The 23,981-nt window shown below is 49.0% G+C and overlaps 1 protein-coding gene across 8 annotated transcripts in view; it reads right to left on the bottom strand.

Moving 5' to 3' along the window:
• Positions 1-5,567: 5,567 nt before the first annotated feature.
• The window catches only part of DRC7 (dynein regulatory complex subunit 7), a 37,662-nt gene continuing 19,248 nt past the window's right edge, over positions 5,568-23,981 (bottom strand). For all 8 annotated transcript variants that reach the window (XM_035281856.3, XM_035281852.3, XM_035281853.3 and 5 more), the window contains 11 exons: positions 18,175-18,300; positions 14,636-14,708; positions 13,406-13,534; positions 13,087-13,215; positions 11,338-11,558; positions 9,882-10,097; positions 9,209-9,319; positions 8,750-8,860; positions 7,587-7,781; positions 5,950-6,089; positions 5,568-5,855 (listed from right to left, as the gene is read on the bottom strand). In XM_035281856.3, the coding sequence (XP_035137747.1) occupies positions 5,762-5,855; positions 5,950-6,089; positions 7,587-7,781; positions 8,750-8,860; positions 9,209-9,319; positions 9,882-10,097; positions 11,338-11,558; positions 13,087-13,215; positions 13,406-13,534; positions 14,636-14,708; positions 18,175-18,300 (1,545 nt within the window). In that variant the 3' untranslated portion in view covers positions 5,568-5,761. The remainder of the gene's footprint in view (positions 5,856-5,949; positions 6,090-7,586; positions 7,782-8,749; positions 8,861-9,208; positions 9,320-9,881; positions 10,098-11,337; positions 11,559-13,086; positions 13,216-13,405; positions 13,535-14,635; positions 14,709-18,174; positions 18,301-23,981) is intronic.

Genomic DNA, 23,981 nt, shown 5'->3' with positions numbered 1-23,981 from the left:
CCTAAGGAGGCGTTAGTCGGCATTTTGCCGAAGCTCCTCGTTCTTACCTTTTCCTGCATGAGGACTTTGCCCCTGTTCTTTGACCCGGACGCCGGCTTGAATCCCCCACGGGAGGTCTAGAAGGAAACAGCCTGATTCCGGGTCCGAGGCAGGCGCTGAGCCTAGCGTGCTGCCCCTGCAGCCGCCGCCGGCGAATGGATGCGTGGGCAAGGGGCTGCTGCTCCCTGAGGGGCCGCAATCTGGAATCCGAGAAAGGCCGGCTTTATTTGCGACACGTTGGACTGGGTGGGCTCAAGGAAGTGCTATAACCCGCCTCGACTCAGGGCCCTTCGCATAGCCACTTAGGAAGGACTCGGCCCCGCAGCCACCTCTTCCCTGTCGCCCAGAAGTTGGTCCAGGAACCTAGAGCCCCTCAAACCTCCCCATTCGGCCTCCAGCCTCTCACCGCAGGTTGGGGCTCCTTGGGCTTACGTAACACTCACCACAGCCCGAAAGGATAGGAATTCCTGTTCCCTTTTACTGATGAGGAAACCGAGGCCTCAGTTAAGATGCTTGTTAAAAATCACACGGTGAAGAATTCGAACCCGTGTTCTGAAAGCCAAAGCGTTGGGGAGTCCCCACTCTGCCTCCCAGGTTCAAATGATTCTCCGGCCTCAGCCTCCCCGGTAGCTGGAACTACAGGTGCCAGCCACCACGGCTGGCTAAGGCTAGTTTTTGTATTTTTAGTAGAGATGGTGTTTCTCCATGTTCGCCAGGCTGGTCTTGAATCTTCATCTTAGGTGATCCACTCGCTTCAGCCTCCCAAAGTGCTGGGTAGGCGTGAGCCACCATAAGGCACCTTTTAAAAATTAGACTAGGAGAGTAACATCGGATCAAAACTATCCAGCCTGCAGTTTCCCTCAACTTTTGTATTATAAAAAAACTAAATCAAGGAAACTTGAAAAGACAATATAATGATACCTCGTAGATTGCAGCACTTGTTAATAGTTTGCATATTTGCTTTGTGTATCTTTTTCTGAATCATTTGAAAATTGTAGATACAACATTTCACCCCAACACCAAATACTGAGCATGTAGCTCTTAAAAACAAGGTCCTTGGCCAGGCACGGTAGCTCATACCTGTAATCTCAGCGCTTTGGGAGGCCAAGGAGGGCACATCACCTGAGGTCAGAGGTTGCAACAAGCCTAACCAATATGGGGAAACCCCACCTCTACTAAAAATAAAAAAATTAGCTGGGCGTAGTGGCGCACGTGCCTGTAATCTCAGCTATTCAGGAGGCTGAGGCAGGAGAATCGCTTGAACCTGGGAAGCAGGGCCAGGCGCGGTGGCTCATGCCTGTAATCCCAGTACTTTGGGAGGCCGAGGCGGGTGGATCACGAGGTCAAGAGATCGAGACCATCCTGGTCAACATGGTGAAACCCAGTCTCTACTAAAAATACAAAAATTAGCTGGGCATGGTGGCGCGTGCCTGTAGTCCCAGCTACTCGGGAGGCTGAGGCAGGAGAATTGCTTGAACCCAGAAGGCGGAGGTTGTGGTGAGCCGAGATCGTGCCATTGCACTCCAGTCTGGGTAACAACAGCGAAACTCCGTCTCAAAAAAAAAAAAAAGAACCTGGGAAGCAGAGGTTGCAGTGAGCTGAGATAGGGCCACTGCATTCCAGCCTGGGTGACAGAGTAAGACTCCTTTCAAAAAATAAAAATAATGCCCTTCTGTCAGGCACAGTGGCTCACGCTTGTAATCCCAGCACTTTGGCAGGCAGAGGCAAAGGGGCTGAGGCAGGAGAATTGCTTGAACCTGGAGGCAGAGGTTGCAGTGAGCTGAGATTGTGCCACTGCACTCCAGCCTGGGCGACAGAGCTGGACTCTGTCTCAAAAAAAAACGTCCTTATTCTATATAACCATTATATCACCACTGCTAAGAAAACTTAGTAATTCTCTGACAACCCAGTCCACACTCATATGGCTCCATGTAGGCCTGATGGCCCACAGGGTTGTGGGGTGACCCCTTATGCTGTGCTGAGGGCAGGATCTGAGAAATAAAGAGACAGGACACAGAAGTATAAGGAAAATGCAGCTGGGCTCAGGCAGCCACGCCACCTATGAGTGGAGTCAGGCGAGGCCCCGAACGTCCTAATTGGTTAGGGGGCAGGGCAGTGAGTGAAGTCATCTTTAAGGATAGTGATAGGGTCATGAGCAATAAAACAAGGGGTCCATCCCCATTAGGTCACCGAGGCATGGAGGTGGGCTGTGCACAGTGAAGAGGGTGCAGTGTGCAATACCTCTACCTATGGGCAAGCTACTAAGAAGATTTATAGGAGGATGCTTTAAGTCACAGAGCAGTGACAGAGCTGTCAGGTCTACGCCACCTGCTGGCAGCTTCCAATGAGTTCTATAGGGGAATGCTTTTCGATCAGCACGGTAACAAGAGCTGATAAGTTCACAGTCACCAAGGTGCGATTGCCAGTCTGAGGGCAGCCTTCCACAAGAACTGGAGCAAGGTCCTACAACTCCTTTATCAGGAGGAGTGGCTCTTGCCCCAAGCCTGCCATACAGCGGGTATCTTTATGATACTGAACGCTGCCGCCTGGGCCATGGGTTCTTGTTCTGATATAACTATTTTCCCCTTAAATCATGCTCTGCACTGTGTCTGCTTTAGGCATTCCTCTGATTATAAACTAAGATTTTATATATATATATATATATATATATATATGGAAATAACTGAGTGGTAAGATATCCTTTAGGCACTCATTCTATGAACTAATATATGATTATATATAGAGGATTGTGTAAAGGGAAATAACTAAGTAGTAACACTATAAACAGATATTCTCCAAGCCCTAATTCTGTAAACTAATATATGATTGTATAAGAATTATATAAAAGGAAATAACTGAGTAGTAACACTATAAACTAAGATATTCTCCAGGTCTTCATTGTGCCAGGATTCTGCTTAGCTCTCCTTCCTTGGTACCTGTATGGGGGTTACCTACAGCCCGAGTCATCCAAAACCTTTCATGACTTTTTTTCTAACTAGGAACCAGTCAGGATTTAGCACACTTGATTCTTTTAAGTTATTTCTGTTTCTGTCCCCAATCTTTTATTTTTATGACGTCGATCTTTTAAAGCGAGCAGGCCATTTACCTAGTAGATTGTCCCACGTTAGGAATGTTCCTGTAAGTGTCATTTACCTGAATTTCCTGAAGTTCTTGTTAGATGGAAGTTTCTTGTTAAATGCATTTCTTCCCTTGAATTTCTTAAGTTAGGGCTAAAGGCTTGATTAGATTCATGGCAACAAGCACTTAAAAACACTCCAGAGGCCGGGCGCGGTGGCTCACGCCTGTAATCCCAGCACTTTGGGAGGCTGAGGCAGGTGGACCACGAGGTCAAGAGATCGAGACCATCCTGGTCGAAATGGTGAAACCCCGTCTCTACTAAAGATAAAAAAATTAGCTGGGCATGGTGGCGCATGCCTGTAATCCCAGCTACTCGGGAGGCTGAGGCAGGAGAATTGCCTGAACCCAGGAGGCAGAAGTTGCCGTGAGCTGAGATCACGCCATTGCACTCCAGCCTGGGTAACAAGAGCGAAACTCCGTCTCAAAAAACAAAAAACAAACAAACAAAAAAACTCCAGAGAACATATAAGTGTTCTCGTAAGTGTATGAGGTTAATGAATTTTTACAAACTGAATACACCCAGGTCAAAAAGCAGAACATGACCAGAAACCAGAATCCCCTCCCAGGGCCCCATAGTCACATCCATTTACTAACCCTCATACTCAGAGTGAGGGTTGTCCTGACTTCTAATATCACCGATTAATTTTGCTTATTTTTATTCTTACATAAATGGAATCATACAGTATGTACTTTTGAATCTTTTGACATTATACTTAGGCAGTTCAACTATATCATTCCATATAGTTGTATAGTTGCAGTTCATTCATTTTCATTGCTCTATGATATGGTTTGGCTGTGCCCCCACCCAAATCTCATCTTGAATTGTAGCTTACATAATTCCCACGTGTTGTGGGAGGGACCCAGGGGGACATAATTGAATCATGGGAGCAGTCTCCCCAATACTGTTCTCGTGTAGTGAGTAAGTCTCACAAGATCTGATGATTTTATAAGCGGTTTCCCCTTTTGCTTGGTTCTCGTTCTCTCTTGTCTGCCACCATGTAAGATGTGCCTTTCACCTTCCACCATGATTGTGAGGTCTCCCGAGCCATGTTGAACTGTGAGTCCATTAAACTTCTTTTTCTTTACAGATTATCCACCAGTCTTTGGGTATGTCAGCAGTGTGAAATGGACTAATACACTCTATAACATCAATATTTTTGGTATTTGGAGCTAATTATTTGCTGCTGGGGCTGTTCTGTGCATTGTAGTACGTTTAGCAGCATCCCTGGCCTGTATGCACTAGATGCCAGTAGCATTCTCCCTCAGCAGTCCTCCCTAAGCAGTTAGAGACAACCCAGAATATCTGAAGACCACAATTTATGTATCCATTCTGCTCTTGATGGGCATTTGGGTAGCTTCCAAGTATGGTGCTATTATCAATAATGCTATAAACATTCTAGCACATACCTTTTGGCAGACAGCTATCTATCTACATTTCTGATGAGTTGTTCATCATTCTCACTTGATGAATGATGGATTGGAGTAGAACCTAGGTCTATAGTTGGTCTATAGTTTTGCTTTAGTAGATAATGCCAAGCAGTTTTCCATAATGGTTGTACTGATTTATACTTTCACTAAGAAAGTTACTTGGGAGTTCCAGTTGCTTCTCATCATCACCAGTACTTTTTATTTTTTTCATAAGGGGGCATTATTGTGACATTTCATTTCCCAGATGACTAATGAATTTGACAACCATTTTATGTGGTTTTTGGCTCTGTTTTAAGCTAACATTTAATGACTGCTCTCTATGTGCCATTCCCAGCCTCTCTGCTTTATAATTTATGTCCTTTTTTGTGTGTGAGACAGGGTCTTGCTCTGTTGCTCAGGCTAAAGTGCGATGGTGCAGCCATGGCTCACTGCAGCCTTGACCTCTTAGGTGAACGTGATCCTCCTACCTCAGGCTGATGCCACCATGCTGGCTCACTTTTTTAAGAGATGGGGTCTCACTGTGTTGCCCAGGCTGGTCTCAAACTCCTGGGCTCAAGTGATCCTCTTGCCTCAGCCTCCCCTAAATGCTAGGATTACAGGTGTGAGCCACTTACAGCTGGCCATAAGTCTTATTTAATACAATAATGCTACCCAATTTCACAGATGGGTAAGTAATATCTGGTAAGAAGAGTAGCTGGGATTCAGGCCTCAAATTGTGGGGTATGCATCTTAGCTTTCTCCATCCCACTTTGTGAGTGGGGCCACCCTAGTCACATTGAGATCTAACCAGTTGTTTGCACATAGCTGTGGGACCATCTGCAGAGGTGCTATGAAGACCTGACATTCCAACAGAGGACAGGAAGCAAATGACAGGCCAAGGGGAGGAAGTGGGTGGTCCCAGGCTATAGATAAGGGAAGAAGAAGAAGGCTGCTGTGGAGCTTGTGAAGTGAGAGGCACAAATGGCAAATAAAGTGTGTTTATTTAGAGGAAAATTGTGAGAAGCAGGAACAAACAGGGCTGTAGGGGAGGGGGGCTGGCAGTGAGGCCAGGTGTCTGCATAAACAGGCATTGGCTAGGTAGAGGGAGCACAGGAGCCAGGCCTTGGGAAGAGGTTTCCTTTCTCTGGGAGCTCTGGCTGAAGCCCTAGGAGGGACATCAAGTGAACATTTTCAGGAGCTCCCCCAGGCGTGGGTCCTTGTGGAGCTTTTCCTCTAGAGCCAGGTACTTCAGTGGGGCCAGTTCCTTGTGTCTGAAGTCAGAGGGGGATGGAGAGAGGGTGAGGGGTTACAAAGCTGGTGGTCCAGCCTCCCATTGGGTTCTTTCTGGTTGCCCCGCCTGCTCACCGATTGAGGCGCTGCTCCAGGATGCGGATGCGGAACATGGCCTGAGAGCAGTAACTCAGGTACAGGTCTTCATCCTCGGGCGTCAGCGTCACCTGGTTCTCCTGGTACCACTGCTGCTTCTTCTGCAGCTCCTGGGTCTCCTGTGGGCATAGGGAGGTCAGAGCAGGAGGGCTGACAAGGCTGAGCTTCACCCAGGCTGCAGGCTGCAATGCCATTGGTCACCAGACAGCCCCATGATGGTTGGCCCCACTGTCTCCACCCACACAAGCCAGAAACACAGAGGCAGGGGCTGCAGAATATCTTGAGTGGGAGCCAGTGGGGTCATTTTATAGGGATGTCATGTCCATGAGGTCAGAGCAGGGGTCAAGACTGAGACAGCCATGTTGCTCTGGACAAGTTACTGGCATTTTCAGAACCTGCAATTTCTTGTCTACAAAATGAGGGTCACTGTACTCCCCCCTCCCCCGTAGAGCTCCTTGTGAAAATTAAGTGACATAATTTTAGTAGTGCATGGAACTACATGGCGTGTGCCTGACCAACAAAAATGTGTCAAGGACGAGGAGTTGTTATAGCGTACCATCCCTCTGTCTATGCATCCATCCAACCCATCTATTCCTCTGCCCATCCCTCCACCCATCCCTGCCTATCCATTCATCCATCCATCTACTCATCCATTCAACCACCCATCTATCCACCTGCCCATCCATCCATCCATCCATTCACCCACCCATTCATCCATCTACCCACCACCCTCTCATCCATCCACCCACCCACCCACTCATCTATCCACCCACCCACTCACTCACTCATCTCCCCATCCATCCATCCATCCGCTCACCCGTTCATTCATTCATCCATCCACCCACCTATCTATACATATACCATACATCTATCTACTCACCATTCATCCACCCGCCTATCTACCTATCCATTTATCCACCCATTCATCCACCCATCTATCTATCTACATATCAATCCACCCACCCATCCATCTATCTACCTATCAATCCATCTACACATCCATCCACCAGTTCATCCAACTACCCATCCATCATTCATCCACCCATCTATCCATCCATCCGCTCACCCGTTCATTCATTCATCCATCCACCCACCTATCTATACATATACCATACATCTATCTACTCACCATTCATCCACCCGCCCATCTACCTATCCATTTATCCACCCATTCATCCACCCATCTATCTATCTACATATCAATCCACCCACCCATCCATCTATCTACCTATCAATCCATCTACACATCCATCCACCAGTTCATCCAACTACCCATCCATCATTCATCCACCCACCCATCCATCTATCTACCTATCAATCCATCTACACATCCATCCACCAGTTCATCCAACTACCCATCCATCATTCATCCACCCATCTATCCATCCATCCATCCATCCATCCATCCATCCATCCATCCATTCCCCAATCCATTTGTCTATTTGATAAAGAAGTGTGAGGAGGAACGACTCAGCCATTTGGAAACCCCAAGCACTGACATATTCATCCCCGTCCTCAGGCCCTCACAAGCCTGTGAGGTGGTGGGCAGGAAGCCCTAGGCCCATTTTCTGGGTGCAGATGCTGAGATCCCCTCCCAACCAAGGCACTGATGGCACCTTCTCAAAGCGGGCCTGGATGAGGTTGGCCTTATTGATGAGCCGCTGCTTGAAGTCGCTGAGGCACTCATCCTTGAGGCGTGCCGCCTGCCAGCGTGTTAGTTTCTCTCCTGGCGGGAGCTGGACCAGGAATGGGGCCAGGTAGTCCAGCTGAGTCTCTACCTGCTGCAGGTGCTCTTCTTGCATGACACGCTCCTGTAATGGTGAGGGGGAGTCCGCTGGATCAGCAGGGGCTGCAGAGAACTCCTCACCAGCTCTGTATCAGCACTGTGCTAGCACAAAACCAGACCTCACAGCCAGGTCCCGGTGCATGGCGCCTCCAAGACAGGTCTTAGAAGGGCCCACATGCTGGTCTCTGGACCTGGTGACAGTCAGCTCTTTTTCTCTTACATGAATGTGTGTCTGTCTACCTGAGCCTCGGTTTCCTTCTCTGAGGATTCGACAGGATCATGTCTGTAAAGCACATAGCCTGATGCCTGACAATCCATAGCAGATGCTTATTCAGTCAATGGTAGTGCTTATTCATGATGTTTGTTAAAAATTGCCAGTAACTCCCTTCACTTGTCTTTTCCCCCCGGGGGCCTGTGTCCTGCATCTGCAGACAGGGGACAGTGAAGTTGGAAATGTGGGGGGACGACTTCCCCCCAGGATCTGAGAACAGTCATCTGATGCCCCGTCGTGCCTCACTAACCCCAAACTATTTTTAGAAATCTCAACTTGGTTGGTGAAAGGGATTCAGAAGTTGGTCCTGAAAACCAAGCAGGGACTTGCAACCTGAGGGTGTAACCTGAATGCCCTCCCTGTGCCAGAGCAGGAGAGCTCAGGCCTGGAGCCAGAGGTAGCTCACTGGGGTCACTGGCCCAGGGTGCAACCTCAGTGGGAGCCCTGAGTGGAGGTGGGCATATAATTTTAATTCTTTTTCAATACACCACAGGCCTTGGCTAGGCTACAGCCTCTGGGGATGGGGCGAGATATGGCCCAAATCCCGTTTTCTTTAAGACGAACCATAGAAATAGTCAGCTCAGCAGCAAGGATGACCTCATGGTATCAATAACCTCATCCCCCACAGAGCGTTTTCAGCAGAATCCTTCATGGTTCCTCCCACCCTTGAGGCCAGGAGGGTCTAGGAAAAGCTGGGGGCTGGACAAGGGATTGATACTGACCATGGCCTCTCGATATTCCTTGCTCTTCTCATTCCGCTTGGTGTCATAAATGGAGATGGTCAGTGTGTGTACCTCCTCCTCTTCCTCACGAAGCTTCAGGATCTCCAGCATCTGAGATGGGAAGTGTTGGAGGGTGTGATCAAGACACCCCCCCCAACCCCGTAACCCCAGCTCTTTGGGAAACCAAGGGCGGCAGATCGCTTGAGTTCGGGAGTTTGAGACCAGCCTGGGCAAAATGGAAAAACACTGTCTTTAAAAATATATATATAAAAAATTAGCTGGGTATGTTGGTGCACTCTGGTGGTCCCAGTTACCTGTGAGGATCAGGTGGGAGGATCACCTGAGCTGGGGATGTAAAGCCATAATTGCACCTCTGCATTCCAGCCTGGGTGATGGAGCGAGATCCTATCTCAAAAACAGAGACACCTCCCACCTGCTCACTCTCCCACATGACCCTACCTCCAGCTCCGACTCCCAGACCTGGTGTCTGGACAGCTTCTCTTCCTTCTTCAGGTGCATCAGGGTCTCGTACTGGTAGAGCAGCTTCTTGGTGTGCTCCGTGGGCTCCACCTGGGCCAACAACCACCACAGTGACACACAGAGGCTGCCATGATCGGGGCATAGGATCACCTGGGTTCTAATCTACCCCTGCCACTTTCTAGCTGTGTGACCTTGAGCAAGTTGCTAAACCTCTCAGCCTTAATTTTCTCACTTAAAAAAATACAGATAATAATAAAAGAGGAACTGAAGGCTCAGAGAAGCTGGGGACTGTGCCAGGAGAGTGAGGGTTTGTTTGACTAGGAAGACTCGCCCCTCAGAGGTGGTGAGAATCTTCCCCTCCCACAGAGACTCCCTAGGATCTGAGGTTTGCCCTGACCAGGACTGGGGAACATGAGGAGTCATTTTAGCCGGCTGAGTTCTCATTTTTGGTGGAAAAGGGAAGATTTTCAGAGCAGCTGCAAAGAGAAGGGTTCCCCAGATGGGAACTTTTGGTTTCCCTAAGGGGTGAAGATGAATTTCCTGGCCGGGATTCACTAGTGCCCATCCTGGTTCTCCCAAGTTGCTGGAATGAGACAGAGGGCTCCGGTTCCGACTGGACCCAACCCTTGCCCGCCGTGGCCCCCAGGCCCACCTCGAAGGTGATGCACATGTCAGGCATCATAATGATCTTGTTGCCCTTGCTGTCCACCTCGCTGAGCCGCAGGAACTCGCGCTTGGAGGCAATGATGTGGTCCTCGCGGCAGTGGTAGCACAGCTGGATGCGCTCCTCTGCCACCAGAAACACGCGCTCTGCCACGTCCTCCTCTGCGGGCTTTGCTGGGTTGCGGAAGAACCGCTCTGTGATTTTCTGGGAGGCCAGAACATGCAGAGTGAGAGTGTGAGAGGAGATTTCTGTGCATGCCTGCAGGCAGGAGCAACAGACGTTCAGGACACTGGAGTCTGGGGTCGTTTGAGGATTCGTGTGGGGATGGATTTTGTGGGTTCTTAGGGCCAGGCCACTCCAGTCCCGTGTGGTGCTGGGCCCCTCCTCAGCTCCTTCAAGACTCTGCCTGCCTACCTCAGGAGATGGGGAGCTCACCACCTTTCCAGGCAGTCTACTCCATCGCTAGACATCCCCCACTGCTAGAAAGAGCTTCTTTGGCATGCTGCCATTACACACAGTTGCCAATTTGTAATGACATGGAGGGGAAAATGGACAATTTAAGTTAAGTGGATAATACAGGAACTCTAATCCCCAGGTCCTGATCTCAATTAAGTTAGAAAAAACTCTCAAAACCAAACCTATAAACCATGGTAATATATGAGAGATGCCATTCTGAGATATTTTTGCTTATCTCTACATTTTCACATATTTTCCAAACATGTAGTCATGAGTGTGTATTTTTAATAACAATAAGAAAATAGCATGTCTTTGGCTCCGTGGTTAAGGGCACAGTCTTGCACTAGACAACCCCAGGATCGTGCATTTGGTGATATGGTTTGGCTCTGTGTCTCCACCGAAATCTCACCTTGAATTGTAATAATCCCCACATGTCAAGGGCAGAGGTAATTGAATCGTGGGGGTGATTTGCCCCATGCTATTCTCCTGATAGTGAGTTCTCTGAGATCTGAGGGTTTTATAAGCAGCTTTCCCTTTGCTCAGCACTTATTCTCGCTCCTGCTGCCCAGTGAAAAGGTGCCTTCTGCCATGATTGTAAATTTCCTGAGGGTTACCCAGCCATGCGGAACCATGACTCAATAAAACTTCTTTTCTTTATAAATTACCCAGTCTCAGGTATTTCTTCATAGCTGCTAAATACATTTGGCAAAATGCTTGGTTCATCACTGAATAACTTATTTGTTAAGAATAAGAATTCTTATTTGCTAAGAATAAATTCTCAGCAGTGGGATTGCTGGAACCAAAGTGTACACGTTTTGTGCATGTGTATGTGTGTGTGTGTGTTTTGAAACAGAGTCTTACATGCTTGTTGCCCTTGGATATGTCTCAGGCCTTGATGCCACCCAGAGCCAGGGCTCTCACCATTCAGACGTGACATCAGCTGCCAGAGAAGGAGGGCGACCTGTCCCCAGCTCCGGCGAGCTCTTACCACAATGGGCCGGGGGTTTGACTCTGCACTGCTCAGAGTGAGCTTCTTGACTCGGGGTCTGAAGTCGGCGTGGCGGTAGGAGAGGAAGTCTGAGCGTCCTTGATAGTACTCTGTCATTGTCCTGGGTGTCTCCTCCCGCTTTATCAGGCCATCCACACGGGCCGTTTCATAAAACTCAATGACACGGTCCATCTCGGGTTGCATGGACTTGTACGAGTGCACTGGGTGGGGAGTGGGAGATGGGAGGAGACAGCTTCATGAGCACTAGGAACTATGTGGCTGCTGGCTTGATCACCCAACCCCAGGCCCAGGGAGCAGACAGCTCCGCATTGTGGATCAGATTAGCTATGGAACCAGCCCCCTATTGCGGGGTGTTTAGGTTGTGTGCAACTTTTTCTGATTATTACCAACACCACAATGAACATCTACATCGTGCATTTTTTCTTCTTGTCCTTTATTAGCTAAGAATAAATCTCAGCAGAATTGCTGGGTCCAAGAGTGTACACATTTTTTTTTTTTTTTTTTTTTGAGACAGAGTCTCACTCTGTCACCCAGGCTGGAATGCAGTGGCATAATCTCAGCTCACTGCAATCTCCATCTCCTGAGTTCAAGCAATTCTCCTGTCTCAGCCTCCCAAGTAGCTGGGACTACAGGCACCCGCCACCACACCTAGCTAATTTTTGTATTTTTAGTAGAGATGGAGTTTCACCATATTGGTCAGGCTGGTATCAAATTGCTGACCTCAGGTGATCCACCCACCTTGGCCTCCCAGAGTGCTGGGATTACAGGTGTGAGCCACCATGCCCAGTCAAAAGTGTACACGTTTTAAGGTCATTATCAATATTTTGCCCAAAGGCCCTCCAGAAAATGTCCAATTTGCTGTACCATCAACAGTGACAAAGAGTGACTGTTGCTCCCATACTTGTTCATACCCAGTATGACCTTTGTTTCATCTTTGTCAACAAGAGGGTTATAAGATGGTCCTTTATTGGTTAGGGACCTTATTAGTTTTATTTTTTTTCATCAGCTACCAAATGAGGTTGATCCTTGGCCAGGCTGGTTTTGAACTCCTGACCTCAGGTGATCCACCTGCCTTGGCCTCCCAAAGTGCTGGGATTACAGGCATGAGCCACCATGCCCGGCCGAGGTTGATCATTTTTTAAATGTATGCTAGCCCTGCTATGCTTCTTTTGTAAATTTCTTGGTCAGGATTTTTTTTTTTTCTTGAGACAGGATCTCGCTGTGTCACCCAGGCTGGAGCACAGTGGCATAATCTCGGCTCTCTGTAGCTTTGACTTCCTGGGCTTAAAGTGATTCTCCTGCCTCACTTTCCTGAGTAGCTGAGATCATAAGCAGTGCCATCATGCTTGGATAATTTTTGTATTTTTGTATTTGTAGAGATGGGGTTTCACCATATAGCCCAGGCTGGTCTTGAACCAATCTGCCCACATTGGCCTCCCAACATGCTGGGATTACAGGTGTGAGCCCCTGTGCCCAGCCTTGCCTCCTTTAGATGTGGCCTCCACTGTGTGACCTCATGGCAAGGTTCCTGCCGGATTACAACCACGGAAGTGGCATGTGGCCCTGGTTTGAGGCGCATGTGTCACGTTTCCTTGGATTTTGCTGAGGGAGGCAGGGCGCTTCCACTGCTTGCTGCCCAAGAACCCCTGTGTAAGATGTATGCTGCCAAAGGGTGTGTCAGGCCCCAGCCTGGGCTCCGGGCCAGCCCAGGAAAGGGGACCCACGCACCTCGAAGAGCCTGGGAGTGGCCGGGCCTGAAGTAGTCTGTCTTCAGGTCTGTGGTCTTGTTTATGTGTTTCAGCTCCAGCATGTCCTCCCGGTTCTGGTACCACTCCTTTATCTCCAAGATATTGGTACCTATGGGGCCGATGGGCGCTTGCTGCAGCGGGCCAGCTCCCCTAGCCTTCACCCCACCCCCACCCTCGCCACTTATTCCAGGCACACGGAATCTCCAGCAATGCCCACAGAGAGAGCAGAAGCTTCCCCCACCCTGGGCTGGCCTGGCCCCCCACCCTGGGCTGGCCTGGGCCAGAGCAATCCCCCTTACACTCCAGGTCCTCGTAGGTGGTGAGGCGGCTCACAAGGCCGTTGCGGTTGAGGTACGGGGCCCACTTCTCCAGCTTTGCCCTCTTGTACTGAATCACCTTCTTCCCATTTGGGCAGCGGGTCTCGAATGCTTTGGACACAGAGTCAGCTGGGGTCTCTCCTTCCCACACTGAGGGAGGGGCCAGCCCTACCCAGCCACTCATTCACCCACTGCCCGTTCGATGTGTACTGACCTCCTCCAGCCCCAAGCTGAATCCAGGGAGGCCGAGGAGAATAGTTACCGGCCTTCTCAGGCCATGCAGAAGCACAGATCCACCCAAGAAAGGGATCTGAGCCCCATCAGAAGGTCTGGACCGCAGCCAACCACACTCTCCCACTGCTGGGCTTTGCCTGTACAGGTCTCCACCAGAAACACCATCATCCCCTCCTCCCCTGGTTGGACTGACTCCTTCGGAGCATTCAAAACTTAGCCCAAGTGACCCCTAGCCTACTCTCGTACCCCTTTCTGCCCACCCATCCCCAGGCCCTAGCCCCAGTGCTGAACTGGGTGTGCCTCCTCTGGGTTCCCATGACACCCTCTCTGGCTGTTCCCATAAGTCTGGGTGCTCCTAAGTGGGCACCAGCAGATATTAACATGGAGCATGACAGTCCCTGTCCTCCTGCCTTCTCTACCTACCCCTCTCCGGTCCTGAGACCCCCCTGCACCATCTGGGCACTACCCATGGCCTCCTCTGGGTAAAAGAGTGTGAGAGGGGAACGGGCTGGGTTCCCAGGCCTTGCTGCCACCCACATGCCATCATCCCACACAGGCTCACTGAGCCCCATTGCCCTGTGTGCCAGACTGGTTTCAGGCCCTCGGGATCACAGAGCTGAGTGTGTGTGGCAGGAAGGGAGGAAGGAGGCAGGGTGCAGCTGAAGGTGGGAAGAGAAGAAATGTGGGGTAGGGCATTCCCTGCTGTGCCCCCCTCCACTTACTGCTGCACCCCCCCCCGCTGCTGTACAGCCCCCGCCTCACTGCTGTTTCCCCCTTGCTGCTGCATAGCCCCCGATGCTGCACACACCCGCCCCCCTCCTCACTGCTGTCTTTCCCTCACTGCTGCACCCTCCCCCTGGCTGCTGCACACACCTGTCCCCCGCCTCACTGCTGTCTCCCCCTCACTGCTGCTACAGACCTCTGGAGGCCCAGGAACTGGGTCTGGAGAGGATAAGTGAACACACAAATAGCAAATACCTTCCGGGGAGATCTCAATCTGCTCCACCCACGAGTGGGGCATGTCGAAGCTCTTATCCTCATCCTCCTTGTCCTGATGGGAGAGAAGGGGGTGGGGAAGGTGGTGCTGGTCAGGGCCTTGAAGCAGAAGTTATGGTCAAAGCTCTATATCTGCCCACAGAGCCAAGCCAAGGTGATCCATTGGCCTCCCCAGGGGAATTAGAGGTCACAAGCACCACCCATGATGTGGAAGAAGAGGACTCCCGGCTCTGGGCAGGGAGCCGTTTCTGTACCTGCCTGGCTTAGGACAGCAGCACCCCACCCTGCCTGCTGGGCCTGCCCTGCCCCAGCTGCAGGCCCTTCCTTATTAGAGAGGTGTTCCTGGAGTCAGGGCACCCAAGCCCCACCCTCTCTCCAAGATCAACTAAGGGCCCAAGCAAGTCCTTTAACGGCTTTAAGCCTCAGTTTCCTTAACTGTAAACTGGACCTTGTAGAAGGATTAAATGATATAATGTCTGTAAAGGCCTTGGGACTCTGCCTGGCTGACATCATCATTATCATCATTGTCATCATTATTATTATTATTTTGAGACAGAGTCTTGCTCTGTTGCCCAGGCTGGAGTGCAGTGGCATGATCTTGGCTCACTGAAACCTCTGCCTCCTGGGTTCAAGCGATTCTCTTGCCTCAGCCTCCTGGCTAGCTGGGACTACAGGTGTGCACCACCATGCCTGGCTAATTTTTGTATTTTTAGTAGAAACAGGATTTCACCATATTGGCCAGGCTTGAACTCTTGACCTTGTGATCCACCCACTTTGGCCTCCCAAAGTATTGGGATTACAGGTGTGAGCCACCATGCCTGGCTTCTTCTTCTTCTTCTTCTTATTATTATTATTATTTGAGATGGAGACTTGTTCTGTTGCCCAGGCTGGAATACAGTAGCTTGATCTCAGCTCACTGCAACTTCCTTCTCCCAGGTTCAAGCAATTCTCCTGCCTCAGCCTCCCGAGTAGCTGGGATTACAGGCATGCCCCACCACACCCAGCTAATTTTTGTATTTTTAGTAGAGATGGGGTCTCACCATGTTGCCCAGGCTGGTCTCGAACTCCTGACCTCAAATGATACACCCACTTTGGCCTCCCAGGTGTTGCGATTACAGGCATGAGCTGCCTATTACTATTTCCTCTCTGATACTTAATTTCCCCATTTGTGAAATAAGGCCCGATCTAGACAAATGGTCCTCAAACTAGATAATCACAGAAACTTGGACAAGACTCTCTCGACTTAAAACTTTTCTCCCACAAATATCGCTCATACCTCTGACACCTGCTTATCTAATTGTGACGTTTTGCAGGGAACAAAAATGGGTGAGCAGTCAGCAGTTAGCATTGTCAAAAATCTCTAAGATGGCCAGATGAGTGGGCTGTCACCAGGGTTCTGGTTTTTCCTGGGGGTCCATGACTGGGCTCTGACTCTTCGGGCTGCCCTCTGTCTATCTTTGCTGTAACGGGGGCTCTTGGGCCGGGGTGAACCAGGACTCTGTGACTGGAACTGTTTGATCATCAGCCATGTGTGCACTAAGGCTGCCTGCAGGGCTGGCTGGGCTCCCAAGGCCCTGGTTGGTCCACAGCCCCACAGCCAGCAGGGGGCGCCTATGCCCAGATTTACTGCACAGGAGATGCCCCGCCCCCCGTCTCTGGAGATGAGGGCACTGGGAACACCCTTTCCAGGCAGTCTACACTGCTGTGCCAAGCACATCACAGCAAGCAGCCCCAGGACGTAGAACAGAGTCACTGTTGAGAACCCAGACTGTGGAGCCAGACTGTATAGGTTCAAATCCCAGCTCTGTCACTTACCAGCTGTGTTGCTTTGGGTAAGTGACTTAACCCCACGGTGTAAGTCTCCCCATCGGTAAAACGGGGTAATACTAATCATGGGTGGCAATACCAGTGCCCACCTCACCAGGTGGCTGTGGGGATTTAAACAAGTTACTTGAGGTTAAGTAGACACAATGGAGCCCAATACTTAGTAAGGACCATATGAGTGCTACCTTTTGCTACAGGTGAATGGTGTCCCCCTAAAATTCATAGATTGAAGTCCTAACCCCTGAAAGTGACTGTTTTATTTATTTTTCTTATTTTTTCTTTCCTTGTTGTTGTCTTGATCACTTGCTGTCTGAACGACTGTATTTAAAGACAGAGTCTTTAGAGAGGTGACTACGGTAAAATGAGTTCATTAGAGTGGGCCCTAATCCAATATGACTGCTGTTGGCTGGGCATGGTGGCTCATGCCGTAATATCAACACTTTGGGAGGCCAAGGCAGGGGGATCTCTTGAGCCCAGGAGTTCGAGACCAGCCTGGGTAACATAGCAAGACCATGTCTCTGTGAAAAACAAAGATTAGCCAGGTGTGGCGGTGTGTGTCTGTAGTTCCAGCTACTCAAGAGGCTGAAGTGGGAGGATCACTTGAGCCCAGGAGTTCAAGATTTGCAGTGAGCTGTGATTGTGCCACTGCGCTCTAGCCTGGGAAACAGAGGAGACCCTGTCTCAAGAGAAAAAATATATATGACTGGTGTCCTTATAAGAATAGATTAGGACACAGGTTTGTACAGAGGGAAGACAGTATGAAGACAGGGAGAAGAGAGTCATCTGTAAGCCAAAGACAGAGAGCTCAGAAGGAAGCAACCCTAGCAACACCTTCATCTTAAACTTCCAGCCTCCAGAACTGTAAGAAAATTAATTTCCATTGTGTAAGCATCCCCCCATCTGTGGTGCTTTGTGATGGCAGACTAATGCACCTATTAGAATTACTTTGAATACAACTATGACCCTTCTGCCTCCATTTCACATAAAGGCTGAGAAGGGAGGCTGGTTATGTGGGGAAGACTTTCAGAGGAACTGACAGAACAGAAAAGAAAGGGCTGGCAGTGTGTGGGGCTCACGCTGGCTACTTGGGATGGAAATGAGCATGGCCAGCTCCAGGGCTCCCAGGGGGTTGCAGAGATGGTCTTATGACCCTGCTCCAAGGGGATACTTTCCTTTTCTAAATTTATTCTTACTTATTTTGTGGGGGGATGGGGTTGCCCAGCCTAGAATGCAGTGGCATGATCATGGCTCACTGCAGCCTTAACCTCCCAGGCTCAAGCAATCCTCCTGCCTCAGCCTCCCAAGTAGCTGGGACTACAGGTGCATGCCACCACAGCAAGCTAATTTTAAAAAATTTTATTTGTAGCGGCAGGGTCTTACTATGTTGCCCAGGCTGGCAAGGGGCACGCTTTCCAAAGGAGCAGGGTAGCTCCTGAACAAGGTGGACCATGTCAGGGGCAGAAGACCTGACCAACTCCTATCCCTTCGCTAACCCACTGGGAGGTCCTGGCCAGGTTACTGGCCTTCTCGGCCTCAACGTGCCTATCTGTAAAATGAGGGCATTGCTCCAGCCTTCCTGCTTTGATCACTGGTCTACCTGGACTATCCCCTACCCCCCACACATGCTGCTGGGGTTGCTTGTCAGGCTCCCCGAAGCCTTCACACATTCCTTGGGTTCTCGAGCTGCTGAGGCTCACCAGATTTTCCACGTCATCCTCATCGTTGATCCCACTGTCATCTTCAGTCAAGGACAGCTCAGGCTTATCCGTCCCCAGAAGCATGTACTCCCACCTCACAGGGTCGCCCAGGTCAAAGATCAAGTCCTGTTGGGGATCAGAGGAGACAGCTGAGCACACCCACAGATGCCACATCTCCACCTGCTCCGTGGGAAGCTGGGAAATGGCAACGCCAGGGCAGAGAAGGGACCTGGGCCCGTAGCTTGGAAGAGCAGAACGTCAGTCCCAGGTGGCTCTGACAGTTCATGCCCACCCCTTCCTCATCCCAACAGGGAAACTGAGGCCCCGAGTGGGAACAGAACTCCCTGCCCATCATTCAGCCTCCCTGGAAGGAAATCTCATGTTGACCTCTGTGAAACGCTAGGAGGCTCTCGGGCCTGGGCTAGACCTAAATGTGCAGGTCTCTCTGCATTGGCTGGGCAGTGCTTAGAGACAATGAAAGAAGCCAGCAAGATTTGATGGCAGAAGGATCTAGCAGCTTCCAGGAAGTGGAAGGGTTTTTAAAAAGCCACCTCCTGTTTATTTTACCCATGCCAGGAACAAGGGAACTAGCAGGCACACGTGGAGGTTTACATAAGAAGCAGGTGGATGGCCGGCTGTGGCGGCTCATGCCTGTAGTCCCAGCACTTTGGAAGGCTGAGACAGAAGGATCACTTAAACTCAAGAGTTCAAGACCAGCCTGGGTAGCAAAGGGAGATCCCATCTCTACTTTTTTTTTTTTTTTTTTTTTTTGAGACAGAGCCTTACTCTGTTGCCCAGGCGGGAGTGCAGTGGCATAATCTCAACTCACTGCAACCTCTGCCTCCCAGGTTCAAATGATTTTCCTGCCTCAGTCTCCCGAGTAGCTGGGATTACAGGCACACGCCACCATGCCTGGCTCATTTTTGTAGTTTTAGTAGAGACAGGGTTTCACCATGTTGGCCAGGCTGATCTTGAAGTCCTGACCTCAAGTGATATGCCTACCTTGGCCTCCCAAGGTGTTGGGATTACAGGCATGAGGCACTGTGCCTGGCTAGTTTTGTTGTTGTTGTTAATTAGCCAGTGCATGGTGGCATGCCCCTGTAGTCCTTGCTACTCTGGTGGCTGAGGCAGGAGAATCACTTGATCCCAGGAAGCTGAGGCTGCAGTGCACTGTGAATACACTACTGCACTCCAGCCTGGGAAACAGTAAGACCCTGTCTCTCCAAAACAAAACAAAACAAAACAAAACAAAACAAAAAAAACAGTAGATGGCTGGGAATTTCTCCTCCATGGAGTGTATCTACCACCTTCTTTTCTTTCTTTCTTTTTTGATTTTTTGAGGCAGGGTCTCCCTCTGCTGCCCAGGCTGGAGTGCAGTGGCATATCTCGGCTCACTGCAACCTCTGCCTCCCAGGTCCAAGCAATTCTCCTGCCTCAGTCTCCTGAGTAGCTGGGACTACAAACGTACGACACCACAAACCAGCAAATTTTTGCATTTTTAGTAGAGACGAGGTTTCACTGTATTGATCAGGCTGGTCTTGAACTTCTGAACCTCTTTTCACCCAGCCCTCCTTGAGGCCTTGTTCCCCTCAATAAAAGTGGCTCATCTGTCAGATAATTCCTAGAAAGTGGGGAGCACCTCACATTATAATCAACCTTCCTAGAGCATGGTGCCACCCCCCTCAAATCATGTCTAGAGGAAATCAAAGGCTGCAGAACAGCAGCCTGGAGGAGTGGGGGTGTTAATTTTTTTTTTTTTTTTTTGTAGGAAGGGAGGAAGGGAGAAAGGCAGGAAGGGAAGAAAGGAGGAAGGCAGGAAGGGAGGAAAGGAGGGAGGGAGGGAGGGAGGGAGGGAGGGAGGGAGAGAAGGGAAGGAAGGAAATCAGGCAATGAGAGAGACATTGCCGACCTGGATCTAGAGGTATACAAGTTGATTTCTTTTCTTCTTTTTTTGAGAGAAGGAAAGAAAAAAAAGGAGTGAAGGAGAGGAAGAAAGAGGAAGAAAAAGAGGGAGAGAGAATGGAAATGTTGCTTTATTCTAAAAAAAAATGGGTATTAATAATGGCCAATCAATATTTCATTTAAACCTATGAGTAGGTGCGATGTGGTATTGACAAGAATGTATATTTTGTGTATTTAAAGTGGAGAGCTCTATAAATATTTATTAAGTTTACTTGTTCCGGATCTGAGTTCCAGTCCTTGATATCCTTATTAATTTTCTGTCTCATTGAGTCTAAGTCTCTGTGTATCTGGGTGTTGGGATCGTTAGCTCTTATTGTTGCATTGATCCTTTTACCACTATATCTTTGTTGCTTTAAAATCTATTTTATCCGATATGAGAATTGCAACTCCTGCTTTTTATTTATTTATTTATTTTTGCTCTCCATTTGGTTGGTAAATCTTTCTCCATCCCTTTGTTTTGAGTCTTTGTATATCCTTGCATGTGAAATGGGTCTGGATGTAGCATACTGTTGGGTTTTGGCTGTAGCTTTTGATTGGGGAATTTAGTCGATTTAAATTTAGGATTACTGCCATTTGATGTTAACTGGCTGTTTTATCCATTCGTTGATGTAAATTCTTCTTTATGTTGATGCTCTTTACTTTTTAGTATATTTTTAGAAAGGCTAATACTGGTTGTTTCTTTCTATGTGTAATGCTTCTCTCAGAAGCTCTTGTAAAGCAGGCCTGGTGGTAATAAAATCTCTGAGTACTTGCTTGTTCATAAAAGATTTTATTTTTCCTTCAGTTGTGAAGCTTAGTTTGGCTGGATACGAAACTCTGGGCTGAAAGTTCTGTTCTTTAAGGATGTTGAATATTGGCCCCCACTCTCTTCTGGCTTGTAGAGTTTCTGCTGAGAGATCTGCTGTAAGTCTGATAGGCTTCCCTTTGTGGGTAACCTGACCTTTCTCTCTGGCTGCCCTTAGTATTTTCTCCTTAGTTTCAAGAATCTAATGATTATGTGCCTTGGGGTTGCTCTTCTTGAGGAATATCTTTTTGGTGTTCTCTGTATTACCTGGGGTTGAATATTGTCCTCCTTTGCTAGTGTAGGAAAATTTTCCTGAATAATATCCTGAAGGGTATTTTCCAGCTTGGATTCATTCTCTCCGTCACATTCAGGTACACCTATCAAACATAAATTTGGTCTTTTCACATAGTCCCATATCTCTTGGAGACTTTGCTCATTCCTTTTTATCCTTTTTTCTCTAATCTTGTCTTCTCATTTTATTTCATTAAGTTGGACTTTGACCTCTGATATCCTTTCTTCTGCTTGAACAATTCGAGTGTTTAAACCTGTGCATACTTCTCGGAGTTCCCATATTGTATTTTTCAGTTCCATTAATTCACTTATATTCCTCTCTAAATTGTCTATTCTCATTAGGAGTTCATCAAACCTTTTTTCAAAGTTCTTAGTTTCTTTACATAGGGCTACAACATGTTCTTTTAACTCATAGAAGTTTCTTATTATCCACCTTCTGAAGCCTGATTCTGTTAATGGGATGCGCTCGTTCTCCATCAAGCCTTGTTCCCTTATTGATGAGGAACTGTGATCCTCTTTAGAGGGAGAGGCATTCTGATTTTGAGTATTCTCAGCCTTTTTACGCTGGTTTCTTCCCATCATTGTAAATTTATCCATCTATCGTCTTTGTAATTACCAACTTTCAGATTAGGTCTCTGAGTGGACGTCCAAGTTGTTAATTCCCAGGGCCGAAATATGAGCAACCCACTGAGCCGGCCAAAACAGCAGCGTTAAGACTGATGGTGCTTTTCTGCTCGGGAATCTCCAGTCTGGCTTCCTTCTTGAGTCCGTAATGCGACTCTGCCTTCCTGGAGCTCCAAACCTCGGTCAGAAGGGGAACCAGTCCCGTTTACTCTGCACCAAGAGCTGCCGCACCGGCCACAAGAGTCGCGCTGGCGACCCGTGTGGCTCCTCCACTTGGAATCTTCTGCTCCGTGAGCGACCAAAATTTGTCTGAAAGTGTGTCCTCCTCTTCTTCTCTGCTCTTTCACTGGGAGCTGCAATCCCGAGATGTTAGCGATCAGCCATCTTGAATCTTTCAGGGGTGTTCATTTTAAGCTGTCCTGAAGCCGGCACTAAGCCTAGTACTGTTGTGTGTGAGTCCTGAGAGGCCTCCGAGGATTTCTCTGCCCTCGCTGGTGGGTGGGGGAGAGGAGGGAGGGCCACAACAGAGGAGAGTTGTGGGGAGAACCGCTGGTAGATTTCATAGCGACTGCGGACAGTCAATGCTTAATGGGCTTCATGGAGAGGAACCCAGCTGTATAGATATTTGCCTTCTTTTTTCTGTTTCTGTTTTTTTTTTGAGATGAAGTGTCACTGTGTTGCCCAGGCTGGAATGCACTAGCACAATCTTGGCTCACTGAAACCTCTACCTCCCGGGTTCGAGCAATTCTCATGCCTCGGCCTCCCAAGTAGCTGGAATTACAGGCTCCCGCCACCACACCCAGATAGTTTTTGTATTTTCAGTAAAGATGGGTTTTCCCCATGTTGGCCAGACTGCCCTTGAACTCCTGGCCTCAAGTGATCCACCCACCGCGGCCTCCCAAAGTGCTGGGATTATAGGCGTAAGCTACCACGTCTGGTCAACCTTCTTTCACCTTGGCCTAAATGCCATTACTTTTGTAAACCAGTGTAAGCAGTAGTTAGATATTATGCTTTGTTGCTTTAACTTAAGTTCTACTTCTTTAGAAAAAGCATAATTGAATGAACAACGGCCACACCCATGTGCCCGGGGTACGTGTGCCTCAGGCAGTCTCTCTGCGGATGCCTTGCCACCCTCCTCCAACCCTTGCTCTTTTAAGGCTCTTTGGAGGAACAAAGTGCCTGCTCCAATGTCCATGTGGTGGTAAAGGTGACAGCCCAAGTCACAGTCTCTTCATGCCCTCACTTGGTGCAGTGCTGCCCCTCTGGCCTCACTTCCACCTTCACCTCGGAGGCTGATGGACAAGATGAGGACATTCAGGCTGAAGAGGGCTGAAGGGGGACTGTAGCATCCTCTGAAGGGCTGTTATCCTTCAGAGGACACCGACCACCATGGTGCTTATGAGCCCAGGCCCTGGGGGAGGGCAGCATTGGCTCTGCCCCATCTGTGCTGTGTGGGAGAAGCTATGTCACTTCACTTGGCCTCAGTTTCCTTACCTGTAAAATGGGAGCAACAATAGTTAACATTTATTGAACAGCTAGAGACCATTCTAAGCACCTACTGAGTGTTACATCCCACAACCCTGGAATCAGTGCCTAAGGGAGGTGGGGTCAGGTGCTGCCTCTGCTGAAGGCAGAAGTTTCTCTCTTTCAGAGCTTCTGACTTCTTGACAGAGACAGAACAACCTGCAAAGCAATCATGCATAAACTTTTTTTTTTTTTTTGAGATGGAGTTTCACTCTTTTTGCCCAGGCTGGAGTGCAATGGCATGATCTTGGCTCACCACAACCTCCAACTCCCAGGTTCAAGCGATTCTCCTGTCTCAGCCTCCCAAGTAGCTGGGTTTACAGGAACCCACAATGATGCCCAGCTGATTTTGTATTTTTTTTTTTAGTAGAGGCAGGGTTTCCTCCATGTTGGTCAGGCTGGTCTTGAACTCCCAACCTCAGGTGATCCACATGCCTTGGCCTCCGAAAGAGCTGGGATTACAGGCATAAGCCACTGCAACCAGCCTCAGGCACCAACTCTTCCTGTCTCCCGCAGGGGCCGGCAGTCATCCTTCTGAGACTTATTTACTTATTTATTCATTCCCCAAGATGAAATCACCATTAAAAAAGTGTGTTGCCAGGCACAGCGGTTCAGGCCTGTA

Source organism: Callithrix jacchus, chromosome 20 (assembly GCF_049354715.1).
Source record: "Callithrix jacchus isolate 240 chromosome 20, calJac240_pri, whole genome shotgun sequence".
Taxonomy (NCBI): Eukaryota; Metazoa; Chordata; class Mammalia; order Primates; family Cebidae; genus Callithrix; species Callithrix jacchus.
Note: the sequence above shows the minus strand (reverse complement) of the source record. Positions and strands in the feature narration are given on the sequence as shown.